The 19,216-nt window shown below is 50.6% G+C and overlaps 5 protein-coding genes across 5 annotated transcripts; 3 read left to right on the top strand and 2 right to left on the bottom strand.

Annotated features, from left to right (window-relative positions):
• Positions 1–2,764: 2,764 nt before the first annotated feature.
• On the bottom strand, positions 2,765–3,236 carry COL26b_008627 (uncharacterized protein; the record flags this gene model as incomplete). Its single annotated transcript, XM_053181377.1, has 2 exons — positions 2,765–3,108; positions 3,179–3,236. 2 exons carry the CDS (start codon positions 3,234–3,236, stop codon positions 2,765–2,767), a joined length of 402 nt encoding a protein of 133 aa, XP_053034653.1.
• A 3,830-nt stretch (positions 3,237–7,066) lies between these two features.
• On the top strand, positions 7,067–7,783 carry COL26b_008628 (uncharacterized protein; the record flags this gene model as incomplete). Its single annotated transcript, XM_053181378.1, has 1 exon — positions 7,067–7,783. One exon carries the CDS (start codon positions 7,067–7,069, stop codon positions 7,781–7,783), a length of 717 nt encoding a protein of 238 aa, XP_053034654.1.
• Positions 7,784–11,869: 4,086 nt separating this feature from the next.
• COL26b_008629 (uncharacterized protein) lies at positions 11,870–12,536 on the top strand (the record flags this gene model as incomplete). Its single annotated transcript, XM_053181379.1, has 2 exons — positions 11,870–12,074; positions 12,127–12,536. 2 exons carry the CDS (start codon positions 11,870–11,872, stop codon positions 12,534–12,536), a joined length of 615 nt encoding a protein of 204 aa, XP_053034655.1.
• Positions 12,537–12,700: 164 nt separating this feature from the next.
• Positions 12,701–14,889, bottom strand: COL26b_008630 (uncharacterized protein; the record flags this gene model as incomplete). Its single annotated transcript, XM_053181380.1, has 6 exons — positions 12,701–13,256; positions 13,311–13,359; positions 13,481–13,737; positions 13,797–14,313; positions 14,368–14,573; positions 14,639–14,889. The coding sequence occupies 6 exons, from the start codon at positions 14,887–14,889 to the stop codon at positions 12,701–12,703; spliced, it is 1,836 nt and encodes a 611-aa protein (XP_053034656.1).
• A 1,904-nt stretch (positions 14,890–16,793) lies between these two features.
• COL26b_008631 (uncharacterized protein) lies at positions 16,794–19,216 on the top strand (the record flags this gene model as incomplete). Its single annotated transcript, XM_053181381.1, has 4 exons — positions 16,794–16,944; positions 16,999–17,270; positions 17,323–17,832; positions 17,882–19,216. The coding sequence occupies 4 exons, from the start codon at positions 16,794–16,796 to the stop codon at positions 19,214–19,216; spliced, it is 2,268 nt and encodes a 755-aa protein (XP_053034657.1).

Genomic DNA, 19,216 nt, shown 5'->3' on the forward strand with positions numbered 1-19,216 from the left:
TTATTATAGTATAAAGAGTAATTTTATACTTTTCTATAACTAGTAACTTTAAAATGTTTCAATAAAATATAATAACTACTATTTATATTAAAATAGTTTTAGAAATATCATTTACTATATAAAAGCTTAATTTAATATTAATATAAAATAATACAAATATCTGTTTAGCTAAAATTATCATATTATATCTAGAAGATAAAGGCTTCTTTATATTAAATTAACTTCTATATTTACTAAATATAAGTCTTCTTAAAAATATATAGAAATTACTTAAAGAACAAATAATAAAATACTCTCTTTATTTCTTTTTAATATTTAAAAATAAATATATATTAAAAAGGTTTATTAATATTATTATTAAAGTTTAAAATAGTTTTGACAATAAGATTATTAATAAGCTAATTAATAATATACTTTAGTAAATCTAGATATTATTAATTATAAAAAACTAATAACTATATAAAGTACCAACTATAATATTAAATAGAGTAGTTTTTAATAAATATATTATAAAAGCTTAGCTTTACTAGTTTCTAAATTATTATTTTTACTTTATATAGTATATATAAGGCTTATTTATAGTTAAGTAGGCGATTTTAGCTAAATTTAGTATTAACTATTTTTTTAGCGCGTCACTATAACACGCTAGTGATAAACGAAGGGCGCGCTTCACTTTCCTAACGCAAGCCGCTGCGAAACCAGCGCAATTGCATGGAATCACCCAATTGACTAAATAGAATCAAGCCTCAGAGATATTTTCAAGAAGCGTACTTGGTTCCGGACTTCAGCCATCATATGGATCACCCTTCCTATGCTGGTGCTCCTTTTCCATCTTGTCATATGGATCCCCCGACTTGTGCCCACCGCGTCCGTGATGCCCACTCTCCTGATGCTTGTGCGGCTTGGCAACATGCAACTCATCAGAATGCAGCGCAATACCAGCCTCAGCCGCAATACTATCCAACGGATCCCGCATCAACATCATCGTCATACAGTGATTAATATGCATCAACGTGTCGTAACGCTTCTCAATCACCAGTATCCCATCTTCTCCACACGAAGCCCCTGCCACCCCCCTCGCACACCGCGCCGCCTCCCACATCTTGCGCCAGTAGAAGACACAATGCACGAGGTGCCATTCGTGAGTGGTGAAGAATCGCGCATGTTGGCCTCGTCTCGCCGCCTCGGGGAGCTGGCTGACTTCCTCGAGCGTCATCGGGTGCGTCTGGTTCTGGTCGTGCCAGTATCCCCAGGTGTTTCCCGTCGTGTCGGGCTCATTCGGGCCCAGTGATTCAAACTCTGCGGTGAGTTTGGCAGAGCGGCAGTGTGGTGGAAGCCATGCTGCGGCGAGGGAATCATAGACACAGCCGTTGGAGCGCGCTTCTTCGATGGTCTCGCCGCAGTTGCATGAAAGAGGGCGTTGCTTTTGGGTTGGGGAAAGGTGAGGTACTAGTAGGGACAAGAGTCCATAACCAGCCAGAATAATGATTATGGCGCGTATTATGATGATACAAAGTCTTTTTGAAACTGAAGGCTTGCGTAGAGACTCTCGGTCTTCTCCCTCGGAGATTGGCTTCGCTTCTTCATTCTCGGATAGTTGGACGTACGCCACGTTTCTTGTTCTTGTCCATGGATGGACGATTCCTTGAAACCTGCGAACAAAAGTGATTAAAAGCTGCACCCATTCCATCGTGATTATTCCCCACTCACAGTTTCGACATCGTGATCATTCGCTCAACTTCCACTTTCCCAGGCTTTTTTGGTGGGTGAAAGCGAACGCAACGAAGAACGCATTTGCTTTGAAACTGCGGAATGAGCGAAAGCTGGATTCGGTATCGAGAGTACCAACAAGGCCATCCGAAATAATTGCTTTCAATCTCTTCCGAGTGGTCCCGTTCAGGTCGTTTCCTTCCGTCAAGATAAACATCTGCAGACCTCGCCTAACGCCAGGATTCCGCCAAGACGCCAGTTCGGGTTGAAGGATTCGGCAAACTTGCCAACTCCTCCAATCTGACAACCTCTCATCCTGAGCGCAAGGCGGACCCCCGCGCCCTAATCCAAAGGAAGAAGCTCGCCTCGCAAGATCTGCCAGACTTCGGCCCGCCTCGCGGGTCGGATCCAGCACGCAATGCTGCCGATGAGTGCCGCGGGCTGATATGACGCGGCATGGTTGCAGGCGCACTTTCGTGGTTGATCCACATGCATGCAAAGAAACATTGCTGCCTATTTTAGGCAAGAAGATACTCGATCGTGGTTTGATATGACCATGCTTGCTGTGTGTGTGTGACTTCACTAGTCCGTTAAGATTCCTGGACGATGGAATGGGGACTCTTACCAGTCTTGACGTCCTCTCCAATTCATCGGGACGAGAATTTTGGAGATTCAGAACTAGAAGAGCGGCACTTATTTTCCATATTATTCCATGTCATAAGTACTAGAGTCTAACGGGAATTGGCATTTCCTTCGTCATAATTCATTTGCGAAAGCTTCATTTTGGTTCACGGATTTGAAACGAGTGATAGTTGATATGAATGAGCGTGTCAGAGAACCACAGACCAGATCGGTCCCTCCTACTACATGCGAGAACATCAAGTTCCTCGACTACATGATGAGGCCCGCTCTTGACACTGGGTTGAACCTATTTGTCATTTTCATCCTCCGAGTAGTGCTCATTGTTGCCAAGCTTGTCCTAGACCAGATCTTCCCTCCCAGACCTTCCCTCAAACACCAGCTTGTGTTCCATACCCGACATGCATAAAACGACTTAGGCCTTAGCACGGGCGTCCCTCTTAGGGTAAAGGGGAATAGCCTCAGCTTCGGCATCGGCACCACGCTTCGGGTAAAACGGAATGGCCTCCGCCTCAGCGTCGGCGCCCCTCTTAGGATAGAAGGGGATGGCCTCAGCTTCTGCGTTCGCACCTCTCTTGGGGTAAAAAGGGATGGCCTCTGCCTCGGCATCGGCATCTCTCTTAGGGTAGAAAGGAATAGCTTCGGCCTCGGCATCCGCTCCTCTCTTGGGATAGAAGGGGATGGCCTCAGCTTCTGCGTTCGCACCTCTCTTGGGGTAGAAGGGAATGGCTTCGGCCTCAGCGTCAGCTCCTCGCACATCTTCAAGCATCATAACAGTCAGTTTTGTTCCAGTCCAAGATGCACACATTGAGCGAGAGCAGCATCATACCAAGAGGAGCAGCAGCAGCAAAGCCAATAGCGGCAAGAATGAGATGCTGAGCGCGCATGTTGAAAGCTTTCGGATTCTTTCCAAAGTTGAAGTTGATGTGATTGATAATCAAGAGGAAGGTTTGAGCTGTTGTGATCGCCAGTTAAGATGGGGAACGACAAGTTGACAACTCGACATCGAGGGCGGAGACATAGTCTACTACATAAGAGATTTGACGCCGACACTTACATCACCATCTTCCTGACGGTCTCAATGGCGGTATGCGTCGCTATCTTACCGCCACCAATCGCTACCACGTATCTAAATGCCACGAAGGATTCCCGCAGAATTGCGATTCGACAGGCATCATCACCGCTTACACCCCGACATTGAGACCAGTCAGGCGTTCAATTCCGCAAGACTCCGCATGCAGACCAGAAGTAGAAGGTTGCAACGGAAAATATGCAGCTTCATGGAGCTTGACGGCGTGAACGACACCCACTGGATTCGCCCGTTGCGCCGAGCTTCCAGAACGCGAGCGAAGGATTGAGTGGCGGGGCAGCAGGATCCGGATTCTCGCGGCTAAGCATCATCGAAGATGAATGCATCAACTTTGGGGCCTTGCTTGTTGCGTAGATCGTAAAGAAATGGAGGAGAACTCGTCTTTGCAACTTCATTTGTATTCATGGCAGTATGTGCTTCTTTCGGGTAGGAAGCCACGCCCCATGATTCTATCTTGTGCCTACGCTCATTTCACATCCAACTCCTCTCTTCCTACATGCCACTTTGTATTTAACACATTCTATCAGTGATGGAACATCACAAGAGGCCGTCGACAGATTCTCGAGGGATGGTAGACGACGAGTCCTCTTTGAGCAGCCATGACGACTCTGGCAACCTGGAAAAGGCTCTGCTTTCAATGGAACAGTCTACAACGCAGCGTTCAAAGAGAGACGTTAGCCGAAACCGAGTTCATCTCCTGGTACGACCGTCGACATGGCTGACAGTCTTCAATGTTGGGGTATTTGTCGCGTCATGCATCGTTTGGTCAGGTACATCATCAAAGCAAACCCTCAAGGATCAGGACTTCTGGAAAGCAACATCATTCTATTGTAAGCCTATGATCATGAGACTTCAACTCGGATGTTGTTTTGTTGATGAATGAAAAGCTCCCATTCTGGAAAGATTCGAAATTCCCAAAATTACACGAGTCACCAACGGCACACTGTACGACACGAGGCCATCGTCTATCCTTCGTCAACGTATCGGAAAAGAAGCGGACGACGAATGGCACCGGATTGGTGATCACGTATGGCCGATGGTCATTGGAGCGGAAGACGTGCGCCGCTTGGGCAAAGACCCAGCCGTTGCGGTAAAGATCCCGGACGATCTCGGCTACGGTTCGGATGCCTACATTGCTCAGACAGAGGTTTTCCACCATCTGCACTGTCTCGATATGCTGAGAAGGGAGGTCTCATACGAGCACTACTATGAGGAAAAGGAAGGGCCGAAGCCAGGAGGAGCACAGCATCAAGCACACATTGGCCACTGCTTCGATATACTCGCCCAGGCAATCAAGTGCACGGGTAGTGTCGACATGATCACGTTCAACTGGGTGGAAAACTGGGACCAGCCATTTCCAGATTTCAGGAACCGCAAAGTCTGCCGGAACTTCGATGCCTTGTTGGACTGGGTAAATGATAACGCGATGGACCCGCAAGTATTTCAGAGGATGAAGACGCCTCCTTCGGGATGGCCGGTGCTACCGGAGCCAGGTCCAGCCCGGGGAGTGAGAACAGATAGACTTTGATAGGAGCTACTTTGATAGGAGCTCGTAGCTTCCGAAGCCACGTAGAAACTGGTAGTTGTACAGACAAACGTGGTGGTGACATCATACGTCGATCAAGAGCCGTTGTGTCCTTGTGCATCGTGATATGGATTTCCACACGGAAACCTCCATGCAAACAACACATGGTATCACGCATTCAGTTACAAAGTTCCTTGCATCCGTGCCGTGATGCGGTGGAGGAAGCAAATCAGGCATTTAGACTCGGACCCTCCAGCCCTATGCACCATGGCCTGATGTGAGGAGCGAAATTGTGACATTTTATGCCAGAAAGTATGGAAGCAGTGGGTGTACTAGATATACCTGGATATTTCTATAGCTGTTGTTGGCGAGGGTTTCTTCCTTTGCCTGAAGCCGACGAGTTTGTGAGGTAGGATTTCGGCCCCTTCGAAGCTTGAGTGTGCAGCCATGTGTAAGTGCTACCACGGAACCGGCTTTCCAGATCATGTGGCCTTCTTGAAAGGCTGTTGTAGGCGGCTTGCAGACTATGTCGGACGAACTGTAACTTGAGATCGGGCATCCCGCCCGTCGCACACAATACGAGAGGCGAACCTACAGGGGAGCCTCCGAGCACGCTCCTGTTCATAAGGGCACCTTATGAATCATTCGGACTAACATTTACTTCCAAGACTTTGATCATCCGCTAGAGTTTGGAGCAGCTTGACTCTTGAAATCAAACTACCACAACCCATTAAAACTGTAAGACTAAACTCTATTCATTCTACCAACTATCTGGTCACAAAATATGCAAGTGCTGTACGGAAGCTCTGGTTTGGTCTAATAGCTAATCATTCGCAGTGAGACGCAACCAAGACAATCATCATTGCTTCAATATCATGAAGACCTCTTTGTTTATCTCAATCATTTCGCTCGCCAATACATCATTGGCCGTTTACTGCGAAGCATCGGCGTACCTTGGTACAGGTCAAGTTGGCAGATGCACTGGTCAACATTTAAGTAGGGCGAAGCAGACACGACCTGGAACGAGCCGCTGTTTTCCAGCAATGAACGGGGCTTGTGGAATCGTGGCCGACCAGGAAGGGGGCTGCAATTGCACGATCAACTTCTTTTCTGGCGGCGACTGCAACCGGACTTCAGTTGGGCAGTTGTCTTGTCACAACATTGGTGCCGTGAAACAGATCAACTTTGATCACTTTAACATTCGTTGCTAGTTGCTGTCAGCCTATATACCAGACTGAGGTTTGGAGAGTTTCCTTGGTGAACTGCTGAAGAGCTCACTGTAAAACTTAAAAGACTGTCAGTCTGAATAGTGTGATCCGAGCGCACAAGTTGGGAGATCTTGGGAAAAGATTTCCTGTTTAATTGATAGGTATCATATGTATTGTTACCTACCTATCAGGCCCTAGACTGGAGGTCCAGAAATTGGATTGAAACTTGCACCTACTGCTGGCGATGCACTTAACTTCTGCGTCACCAAGTCGCCGCTGACCCGTTTCATAGCCCCCGCCACGCGACGGTGATGTGATGCTAGCACATCTTCTCTTGCATCGATTAGATGGAGGGCTTTCACCGCTTGCTACCCCACTGAGTACGCCTTGCTGGTGCCACTTTAGTGCACTCTGTTTCCCTACCTATTGGTCGAAATCAGTTGCTTACCCGATGTGAAAGCTGGTATTTGACGCAATATGCAGGGGTGGAAAAGAAAACATTCACGCTCCTATGAAGTTTTCCCACCGCACTATTAAAACCAGCAACATCACTCTTTTTTGTACCATTCATACTGAAGAGAGCCTCATTGATAAGAAACGACACACCATCGACACAAAAAACCGAGAAATTGCCGGCAAGCTTTACAGTCAGATTGAGAGAATATGCCGCCACGTAAGGACTATCCTGACTGGTTTTTCCGCTGGCTCGATTGGAATGCAGAACAAGGGTCAAAAACTTCCACCGATTTTCCAGACCTCTTCGACGACGATCTCTCGGAGCTTTCTCCGTCGGACTGGGATTGCGGCTGCGACAGCGACGATTCCGACTGCGAAATCCAATGCTTGCCCCCACCTGTCCACCTGGCGCCTACATCTCGCAGTGGCCAGCACTCAATGGCGAACAATTACAAGTTTGCGAATCAAGTGCGAGAGCGTTACAAACGATCGGTGCGCTTAGCCCAGAAACGCGAGACAGTGTTCGAACGGAAATACTATAAGATCCGCCTGAAGAAACGTTCTAAGCTGAAGGCCGCCATCGCGGACATCCGCAAGAAGTCATCTGTCCAACCCCAGGAGATGCCATCCGTTCAAGACCTCAGGGGAAAGGACTATAACCTCATCTCTATCACCCCACATGCGAAAGAACATCTGGCCATGTTCATGTATGGCAGTGAGCTCAGCCTGGAGAAATGTCACACTAGGGGGTATACACGGACACATCTGGATGCTCATTTGACGCTTGGTAACAGAGTGATGTCTGGTACGGGTGGCAAGCCCTTCCTCGGCCCCAGTGAAGATGGGAAGATGGTCGTTCCAATGAAGTCGTACCACGATCTGAAGGTCACGTTCCACAGCATAGACTATATTGAGGTCGAGATTCCGATGAGCATCATCCGCAGCTATCAATGGATCTTACCCGAGAGGGAAGGGGGACCCCGTCAATTCCCGAGAGATAGAGGAACGCCTAAGCCTGTTGATGGCGGATCCGGTGTGCCTGCGTACCTGACCTTTTACGGGGTTAGAAGCACTCGGAAACGGGATGCAGAGAACGAAAGGGAGAAGGATCGGCTGGAAAGATTACCTCCACCTCCACCGCCACCATCGCCTTGATCTATCTGGCGCGATTCGGCGACACCAACTCATGGGCAACTTTTTTGAAAGCTGGTACAGCGACATGAGTGGAGATGGCAAATCAGGGGCTGCAAGTATTTCGAGCTTTCAAGATTGGAAATTACGGTTTGCCATGTAAGCTGCAATCTTGTTTAGCAGTATGTGGAAATAGCATTCTGTTGAAAAGTTTCGAATATTGGCCAGAGCCTCAACCTAGGCTGGTGGTAGTTGAACTGATGGCGAAAGTTGCAGTCAAACTTCGTGCGGCCTCTAAGTGGTTCATATGAATGAAGTAGTTCGCAGCTTAAAATCCTACATGTGAGAACCACCAAGAGCTTTCAGATTTTGGCTTGGTGTCTGATTAGATTGAGGAGAAACCAACGTGCGCAAACTAATAAAAACGTCGTAACCCAAGCAGCCCAATGTACTGTTTCCTTGAGTCTATGTATCAGCTTCCGTTCGGTGGAGGAGCGTGAAGCGTCTCGTCACCCAGATAAGGTTGAACCGAGATCCGGGGTAGAATCATGCGCACTCAATGATCACTGCGGAATATTGAGCTTAGTCCTCAATCTAATTCCGCTCTAGTGAGTCCAGAGATTTGCCGGTTTAACTACAGCGATCACGGGACAAGCGCGCGAGGCAGTCAAAGAACTCAACCACTACCATGCCCGGATCCGGACATCTTCGCCACGAGGTTAGTAATCGCAAGTTTGGTCCAATAACTTAGTCATTACTGTAGGCAATGCCGTAAATCTAGACCAGGGTCATGCATCTCGATGTCCTCAGGCTATCTGTATCGCGGCGGCGTGATGTTGTGTAGTGCTTCCATGTATACAACGGCTCGGAGCATTAAGCTTAGAATCATCCATTGAGACCCAGCAACGTGCTGAACAGTATGATAAGACTATATAATCTGTCCCCAGAGAGGTGTTGGCGAGGTTGTAAGACCTCCAGAATACCTATCGAACCCCAACTGTGTTCCTAGTGTCATGGCCGCCTGTCGACCTGCAGTGCCGCCGGCGGTTCGCCGGAAGTTGGGTATCATCTCGGTCAACCCCCCGGGAATCAGTCGCTTTTATGGAACCTTCCGTCTCCATGTGTCCGGCGAATGTACTAAGGGTCCTTCAGGGCGTCACGCATGTATGGGCGCGTCGGTACAGCGTTGTGTGAATGCTAATATGCACGTTTTTGCGTGGTCCAGATCAGAAGGGGCGGCAAATTCTATCGCAAGCGCTTCAAGAAGTCTGGGCCTCCTGGTGCCGAATGCAAAGGGTGAATAACGTGGGAAAACGTTGTGCTGACAGTGCCCAGAATTTGCATGCCTTGGCACTCCATTGAAGAATCGGCGGGATGACGGCCAGCTTTTGACTCTTGGCGAGATTCTTCAAGTCATTGACGTTACACGAAACCGGTCCACCTTCTGCTCCAAACGTTCCAAAGAATCGTCAATGAGGCATTGCCGAGGGTTTGGTACTACTCGGGTAATCCGCCAAGAGACCTCTCACGTTTTCGTGCGAGGCAGTGACTGGAATCAGCCGTGTTCGTTGAAAATAGCCGGTGAGCAGTTCGAGACACTGCCAGCAGTTGCTACTGTTTCGTCGAAGATTGGCGTGTCTCTGCCGAAATTGCTTCCAATTCCGGTGGAATGGCATCATACTGGCAGCCGAAAACACTTGGCAACGTAATGATAGGGGCCTGGCAACACCAGAGAGTCGGATGCATCGGGTTGCTCCGGCGTTGACACAACATGGTACCTCTCACGATTGTCAGGGTCCAAAATGCTCAAGTCTGGTAAACATGACGTTTTTCGAAACACGCCGTGTCTGTGAAGTGATTTGGACCCTGTCGAGATCTAAGCCCTTCGCATTTGGCGATTTACGCAATTGACCGATGCCATTATGATCGATAATCATCTAAGGCGTGCCTGGTGTCCCAGCATCTTGGTTATCAACGGGAGCCCGACTCCTATTTCGACGCCGTCTTCGCCAAGGTGCACCGCCGTCCTCGCGAAGTTCGCGAAGCAAAGGGAAACTCCCGAACATCACGATTGCCAATGGCTGAGTTCCCAAAGGTAAGTGAAACCATGTCTTAAAACGAAAAATGCTGCCGACCCCAACGCATTCCTTTCAGGAACACCCAAGGCCATCTCTCCACGCTTAGATCAAATACGTACGCCACCAAAGCCCCCATCGAAGCTAGCCCCGCGACTAAGCCCTGGCTGTGTCCCCGGCGCCTCAAGCGGCCTTGAAGGGGGCTTACGGTAAAAGAGGCACGCTGTATTCCGGTGACGCATTCAGTTAAAACATCTTGTCCGGCACTCCCATACGGTGTCGAGCCAGCCGTCTGACTCGGAGGTCCTGCCCAGATTGTATGGAAACTGCCGACAGTCGAAAGAGGCTCGTAGCTCCAAAGCAGAACTCCCGACCAATCCCTGTCCCGCATTTGGATTTCACCACCTGGAATCAAGACTTCCAGCCAATTCAAGGGCGCAAACATGCTTCGGCGGGTCGGAGCGAGGCTCGCCGAGAGGGCTCATCGCCGAACACACCCTCTCTGATCAATATGCTGGTGTCGTGACCGCTGTCATCTGAGACCCGTTCCTGATGCCCAAAAGATGTTCCAGGGTCTCGGTCGCGTAACCAGTCTCCTGGTGCTCGTGGATAACGTGGGCCTACGTCCTTTCTTCTGTAGTCAAGAAATCTCACATGCACGTCCGGGCTTCCCAGCTGGCATTGCTCACACTAGGGTTGTCATGGATGGTAGCTTGAACTTGAATGACTTTGACAGCCCCAGTGGTCTGGGCTGGGTCTTCCGCACCCGGTCAGCCACCTCGCCATCGCTCCCGTGGCTTACACGACGTCGCCCCGTACGCCACGGCTGATCCGGACCTTGTCTGCTATCCACATATGTGGTTTACATACCCCATCCCGCCCTTGTCTGAAATGTGCCCTCGTCTTCTCTTTTCTTGCCCCGCGATCTAACAGCAAATTTGGTGTCTGCCAGAGCACCCTCGAGCCACAGCGCCCTGCCCTTTCGTCATGCTCTGATCGACATCACCGAACGACACGCCTCTATTACCGCTGCAATGAAGGCCTCGCTCTGGGCCCTGCCCGTTCTCGCTTGCCTACCACTCGTGTATGGCCTTTACGATAACGTTCCCGACTGCGCTGTAGGTCTTTTCTCTGGGGGGTTCATGGGTGAAAATGAAGTTTGTGAGGGGTTCTCTGTTAACATCACGTCATAGTTGCCCTGCGTATTCGAACCCCTCGATTATACACCATGCGAATTCACGAATTCGACATGTCTCTGCGGAGACATGAACTACAACATGGCTGTCATTCACTGTGTTAGGATTCAATGCAGTGTACAGCAGGCACTCAGTAGGCTACCTTTCAGAATTTGTGTCACGGAAGGAGAAACTAACGGGGGAATGAGTCACGAAAAACCAGACCTGGGCAGATTGCCACTTCACCTACCACGACGAGGGAGCCACTGCAACATGGGTTCCGGCTTTCCTATTCGGGACCGTCACAATATTCTTTGCAATGAGACTGTTGACGAAGTGGTTGCGGATGGGGACCTGGGGATGGGATGACTGGACAATATCATTCGCATATGTAAGTCATGAAAGTTGATTTTCGGTACGACTGGTTTGACTGACGGTTGGGCTCGCAGCTTATGATGGTTGCGTTCTTGGTTGCAACGACTCTTGCAAAGCAAGCGGGGATTGGTCGAGATATTTGGACTCTGACCGTGGATCAAATTACAACATTCATTCGGGTAAGGTTGCACTTATTTTCGTATTGATCATCACTAGTGCTGACGAGAACACAGGGTTTTTTTGCATTCGAGATTGTCTACTCGGTTACACTCGCCTCGATCAAGGCATCGATACTGTTTCTTTATCTTCGCATTTTCGGATCGATCACCGAAACGTTCCGTCAGATCTTATGGGGCACTCAGATTTTCAACGTCGCGGTCTGCATCACCTTCGTCATTGTTAATCTGAACCAATGCAAGCCTCTGAGCTACTTCTGGTATGGGTGGGACGGCAGGCATCCCGGATACTGCATCGACCTATCAGCCATGGCGCTATCGCATGCTGCTCTGAATATCGCGATTGATGTGTGGATGCTCGTGCTTCCAGCGACTCAAATCTACAGGCTCAACCTTCAGAAGAGGCAGAAGGCAGGAATCATGTCGATGTTTGGTGTTGGAATCTTCATCACGATCGTCAGCGCTGTTCGGCTGAAGAGCGTCGCCACCTTCAGCCACTCCTGGAACCCAACGTGTAGGTTGCATTTGTTCTTACTGCTTCCTTCTCTTACTGACCAGAGTTTCAGATGACTTCTACGGTCTTGCGATGTGGTCTCACACTGAGCTTTGCGTCGGCCTGATCGTGGCATGCATGCCCGCTGCTCGATCCCTTGCCCGGCGCCTATTTCCCGAACTTCTTTACGTCACCAAAGTCAGCACCACCCGGCAGTCCACGAGAGCCTCCGGGAACGTCAAGATTGTTTCTCAAGACATCGGCACCATTGCGACAGACGACGTACCCGAGAGCTCGACTATGTCTTCCCCGTCAAACACGTCGAAGAAAGACTCGCTGGCTACCCTGACGCCGGACAGAGTACCACTTAAACGCCTGACCACCAGCGATAGCTTGATGGATATTTCGCCCAGCGAGCGAGGTACGTCGTTTTACAGCGATTCACAGAAAGGAGGCGGCAAACTCAGTGATCCCTGGGAATAAGGCAACGCAGGAGTATGAGAGGTGTGCAAAAGTGACTGACATAAATACCCCCTTTATAACGCAAGATTGATTAGATTACCATTAGCGTGCCTGTTCGAAGCAACTGTTGTTCTCAATCTCTGTAATAATAACATCCCCTATGTTTTAATCAATGCCTTAGCTTCCTAGATATGCAAGATCTCTGCTGCGCGGGACACTGCCGATGCACTCTTCTCAACCCACTCACGTGCCTGCTCTTCGTTCTCGGAACTGAGACTGTCTTGAACGGCAGGGAAAACGTCAGCACCATAGCCGTTGTCCAGGCCCGGCGCGCTGACCACGTTGTGGAATGTCGGCCGCCCGGGGAGTCCTCCTGCGCTTGCGAACCCGCGGGAGAAGTCGCGGTACTTGCTGTTCACCACGTCGATGAGGACGGTGTCGTTGAAGGCCAGTGCTTGCTTGGCGACTGTAGCGATCCGCTCCGCTGCTGTCTCAAACTCCACGATCGCATCGTCGATAGGAGACAGGTCCAGGTCTAGGTCGGGGTAGGTCTCAGCGATGGTCTCGTTGAGGTCCTCGTAGTAGGTGCGGAGAACCCTCCCTGCGTTTGGAAGATCCCAAGGGATAATCACATCGTCGGCAATGTGGTAAGCAATGAGAGTGAGCCATTGTCCCATGACTCGGTGGATCTTAAAGCCGGGATCTCCAAACTTGGCCATCCAGGCATAGGAGTCGTAGTGCCTATGTGTTTTAGCTGCCTGACGAACGAAGAATAAGAAAGCCATAATTGCATACCCATGGTAGTGATACACTGGGTCAGTCTTGCCTCCATCTGAGCCAATGTCTATCTGAAATATCGCTTAGCAACCGATTTAATCATCGCATGGTAAGGAGACTTGCTGCGCTGATTCCGTTGTGATAGAAAGCTGCGTAATCACTACCACTTCCAAGAGGAGGAATCTCACCCTCGGTAGTGTTGAACCACATGTCATACAACGTGGGGCCAACATCCCAATCCTCAGGGAAGAGAACCTTCTTCATCATGTCGATTGCCAAGGTTTGAATCTCCCCAGACCCAGACAGAGCTGTCCGCGGCCCAGATACCGCAACGTCCAGGTTCAGATAAGCCACAGCATTTGTGACGAGCCAGGGCAAATGAGTCTCAACCCATTCAGTCGAGCCCTGAAGTCCAAACTCCTCGGCATCCCAAGATCCTAGGATTCTTCAAATGAGACTCGTCAGCAACTTATGCGGTCTTAAGTAGATTTTGGGACCACTCACATCGTCCGTCGAGGCTTCCACCCGTTATCAACGAGTTTCCCAAAAGCCTTCGCGAGCTCGATCAGAACAGCCGATCCCGAATTCGGGTCGGCCGCGCCTCCGATGACCCATGCGTCACGATGGTTGCCGATGATCAGGACCTCGTCTTCTTTGGTTCCGTTAATGACACCAATCACATCCCAGGTGGGTGCAACGGTCTGGTTCATGAAGTGAACCATGTCCAAAGTCGCGCCAGTCGTCGGCCCACTGCTGTAAGTGATGTCTGGCAAAGCACCGACCCAGCTGCTTCGGTTGACCTGTTCGGCAGACAAGCCATTTCCATCGAGAGCTGCGAGAAGGGGGGCGGCATCTTTCATGCTGATGGGGACCGATGGAATGGATGGGTTGTAGGGAGTGACATCGTTTCGTGGACCGTCTTTCTCCGAGGCGTAGCCGACAGTCGAAGGATCCCCCGAATAAAGCGATGAGAATCGAACGCTGCCTCTTTGGATCATGGACGGGTTTCGGGCAGGTCCATCTTGACAGCTTGGTCAGCTCAAAGCAAGAGCTCCTGTTGATGAAATCAACGTACCTGGATAGGCCGCATAACCATTTGCGACAGTGATCTCGCCGTCATCCAGGGGATCGGTGAACAAAACAGCGCCAATCATTCCATTGTCCTGTGCATTCTTGACTTTGGTGCCTCTGTAAATTGCGCCATACATTGAGAGGGCAATCTTCCCCTCCAGCTCGATACCTTGATCCTTGAGGGCTTCGAAGTCGGCTCGTTGGCCGCGACTGAAAATCCGATTAGTACATACCTTACTATTCTGTGGAAAGTGCAAGACCAAGTAAGAACATACCCCACATAGACATATTCCGCACTAATGCTACCACTGCCACTCATCGCGTGGTAAGCTGGAATGCGGTTGGGATAGCTCGTGGTTGAGTCTTCTTCAAGCATGTCCTCGATCAAGCTAACCTCATGAACACTGCCGTCTGGTCTATTCAACTTCAACGTCGTTTCGAGAGGCGCCGTGTACCAGATCCAATACTCCTCGATGTGAGCATCCCACCCAGCATTCGTCCACTGCTCCTGCGTCCACTCAGCCATCGTGCGGTTGTGACCTCCGAGATGGTCTCCATGAGTGTAGTAGTAAGACCAGTCATCCAGAGCTTTACTGTCGAAGGAGTTCACCAGAATACTTTCATGTTCAGTCAGCGATGGCGGGTACTCGACTGCAAGATCCCGTTTCTTGTGACCATGGTCGTGGTGCTTGTGATCGCTGATGCGCTTGTGGAGGGCCGCCCAATCACGCTGGCAAGCATAAACACCAGTCAACACGGCACCGGCTGCCAAGAAAGTTCTTCGCATAATGAGGAGGCTATAGTTTCACTCAATTGAAGAGACGGGTGGTTCCAAAATCTCGGAACTTCAAGAAGTGTGCTACCACTCCGGAGATTTTATGTGTAGATTGCTTACTAGCCTCGATTGCAACCACGAACCCCTCATCTGGGCCTTCAATGGGCCCATACCAGGGGCGGAATCCGGGCAGAACTCAACCGAACGTCGTTGAGTGCTAGGAAATGGGCTTTCCGGGCGAGAGTCAAAAGATGACTGCTTTTCCGGCTTATCATGCTTGCGTGACGTGCTCCCAGCTTCCTATCTTGTATAGCGTTCATGTAATGTAACGAGAAATAGCGGAGAACCGTCCCAGTCTCTTTTGTACTAACTGCAAATTATATCGTCGAAGGATTGGTCGTAAGTGAGGGGTATTCCGGTCGTCATCATGTCCAGCGTGGGGTAAAGCTTGGCGTACGTCTTCACGCACCAAAGCGACATTTGTCCGTAATCAACACAGGACATCTTACCAGATATTCAACATGATTCAGACTCAGAAGAACACATGATGGTTTTGCCGTTATCGGAGCTGCCGATGTATGGATTATCGGCTTTCAAACTGACTCCGAGATCGCGAACGTCCAGATAATGTCACGGGTCACGACGGAAATATCCGGCCTGAGAAAGGCCCAGAGATGCTGGAGCGTTAACTGAATTTTTCCATCTTAGAAGCTCTGACATGTCTATGTCAGAGCAAACCAACGGGCTGTACTTTGGCCGCTTCATATTACCTATGTCGAGTTAGTATTTGAGTGAGGCTGTGAGCCTACATAGACACGATTACGAGTATCTTCTCTACTCAAAGTTGCGAACCAGACACTATTACCCACGCACGAATTATACTAGTGCAGGAACAGGCTTAGCCTAAGCATCAGAAACATGTGAATTTCAGTGAGGTGCGTACAAGTAACCTGTGGTAATGATTTTGAAGAATCATTATGTTCCTGTTTCATTGCCAGGCATCATGTTCATTCTACAGAGCCTTTTCAGTTAGCAAAACCTATTCACTTGAGACATTCGAATCTAGTAGTCAATTTTTGGGCATTTTCAACAAGTGATTCCTTCACAAATTTAACTTCAAATGCCTTCAAATGTCAAACAACTCGGGCCAGACTCAAGCACAGTAAGTAGGTTCGGCGGAGCAGCGGCACTTGGGCGGGATTTCCCCGGTGCACAGGCCCGTCAGAGCTGTGAAGTTGTGCAAGTCGCAGTACAAGCACGGTGGCACAAATTGTGCACGGCACAAAGTCTCGGATACGAAAGTCCCCCCGCCAACCCGCAGCTCCAACACTGCACTGCACAGCACAAGCAGGTAGCTGCTTCTCCACATCAAAGCGTCATCGCCTCCGCAGGGTCACAGTCTTGGGTCCTCTCCCCCAGCTTTCCGAGCTCAAGCTCCCCCAAAGCAAAGCTCCAAGCTCCGAGCTCCGTCAGCTGCATCGGCCCACTCCCATTTCTCCCTTCCTCCATCCACCCGCATGCAAGCCAGCCCCATCGAACCAATCTCTCTCCTCCATCATATCTCGATGCTCAGCTGGCTGGGTTCGTCCATCGTCTTATCGCTCTACTAGCTTATCTACAATCAAACAAAGGTCCCGTCTCCCGATAGCGCCATCATGTCGGAGAAGGCGCCTCTCGTCTCCCACAAGCCCGTGAGGCCGAAGCAGCGCTGCCCGTATGCCGGACGCTGCTCAGCCGGCAAACGCGCCGTCAAGGTCCTCGTTCTCGGCGCCGTTGCCGGTCTTCTATACTATGGCGTTCCGCATGGTGGGTATTTTCCACGGCGTAATTCAGCGTTGCGTGCTGACACCATCTCCGTAGCTCAGCAGCACTTCGCCGCCGACAAGGCGGACAAGATGTGCATGACACCCGCCTGTGTTCACGCAGCGTCCGAGATCTTATACAACCTGTCTCCCGACTACAAGGAGCTCGACCCGTGCAACGACTTTGAAGAGCTTGTTTGTGGCGGATGGCGCGACCGCCACGACCTCCGCTCCGACCAGGGCGATGCCTTCACCGGCACCATCATGTCGGAGAACTCGGAGCTTCTCCTCCGCCACATCCTTGAGGCGCCGTACCCCAAGGACTCCAAGGTAAGGGAGAAAACCAGTTCAAGCAGGGCGGCGATGTTAACAATGCCAATAGCACTCCTCCTTCTCTCCGATGCGGTTGTTTTCCAGCGACAAGGATGCCGACGAGGAGAACTTTGACAAGATGAAGGCTGTCTACGACGCCTGCATCAATGAGGACAAGATCAAGGAAGTTGGGCTGGAGCCTCTGACCCAGATTCTGGACCAGATCAAGCAGGCCTACCCTCTCGCGAACGCCAAGGACGATGAACCTAAGCCGACGAAGGACGCTATCTTGCTCCTCGCCAAATACGGCGTTGATGCCTTCATTGCAAGTGGCACTGGTGCTGATGACAGAGATCCCGACACGGTTGTGGTTTCCATCGCGGCGCCAGGCAGCCTTGGTCTCCCATCCAAGGAGCGCTACGAGGACGACAAGCTTGTCGAGAAGTACCGCAGCGTTGCGGTCGAGGTTCTCGGAAACCTGTACCCCGACAACAACAAGGACAACTTCGCCAAGGTCATTGATCTTGAGAAGTTGCTGGCTGCTGCTTCGCCAAGCACTGAAGAGAGGGAAGATGTCACGGTAAGTATTCCACGTCTCATAAAAAGAACATGTTTGCTAACTTTAATAGAAATACTACAACCCCATGCTGATTGACGAGGCTGCTGCCCTCACGCCCGAGATCGAACTCACGGCTCTCATCGCTGGCCTGGCTCCCGAGGGCTTCGTGGTGGAGCGTGTCATTGTGATGGCACCCAAGTACATGACCGAGCTCACCACCATTCTCGCCGAGACCGACAAGGAGGTAATCCAGAACTACTTCGTCTGGAAGGCTGTCCAGTCCCTCTCCCGCTACGTAGACGCCGACGCCGTTAAGCCTTACCGTCGCTTTGTCAATGAGCTCGCCGGAAAGGACCCCGAGTCTGCCCCTGAGAGATGGCGCACCTGCGTTGGCCAGGTCGATGATGGCGTCGGTTGGATTCTCAGCCGCTTCTTCGTTGAGAAGGCATTCTCCGAGAAGGCTAAGAAGTTTGGTGACACCATCATCACCGATATCAAGACCGAGTTCGCCAAGAAGCTCAAGGCTACCAAGTGGATGGACAAGGAGACCACCAAGAAGGCTATCAACAAGGTCCACAACATCATCCAGAAGATTGGCTACCCAACCAAGAGCCCTGATATCATGGACCCTCCCAGCCTGAACAAGTTCTACGAATCAGTCAACGTCAACCCCGACACTTTCTTCCAGAACGCTCTGGAGGTTCGCAGCTTTGCCGTAAGCGACGAGTGGTCTGCCCTCGGCAAGCCCGTCGACAGGGAGTCGTGGGGCATGACAGTCCCGACCGTCAATGCCTACTACAACCCTCCGGGCAACGAGATTGTATTCCCCGCCGGCATCATGCAGTTCCCCGTCTTTGACGTCGAGGTCCCCGCCTATATGTCCTACGGCGCCTTTGGCTCTGTCGCTGGTCACGAGCTTTCTCATGCCTTCGACTCCACTGGTCGTCACTACGACCAGAATGGCAACTACACTGACTGGTGGACCGACGACACTGTCAAGGCCTTCGAGGAGCGTGCCGAGTGCTTCATCGAGCAGTACTCCAACTTCACCGTCCCAGGCCCCGACGACGAGCCCCTCCACGTCAACGGACGCCTCACCCTTGGCGAGAACATTGCCGACGCCGGCGGCCTCTCCGCCTCTTTCCAGGCCTGGAAGCGCCGTGCTCACGAGAAGCCCAACAAGAACCTGCCTGGTCTCGAGCACTTCACTCAAGACCAGCTCTTCTTCGTCACCTACTCCAACTGGTGGTGCGGAAAGTCTCGCAAGGACACAGCCATCAACCGCATTTACACCGACCCTCACGCACCCAAGTGGGCCCGTATTCTTGGCACTATGGCCAACAGTCGCGAGTTCAGGGACAGCTTCCAGTGCAAGAGCAATAAGCCCACTTGTGAATTGTGGTAA

The sequence above is a fragment of the Colletotrichum chrysophilum genome (genome assembly GCF_026319265.1).
Source record: "Colletotrichum chrysophilum strain AFK26 chromosome Unknown scaffold_77, whole genome shotgun sequence".
NCBI classification, from domain to species: domain Eukaryota; kingdom Fungi; phylum Ascomycota; class Sordariomycetes; order Glomerellales; family Glomerellaceae; genus Colletotrichum; species Colletotrichum chrysophilum.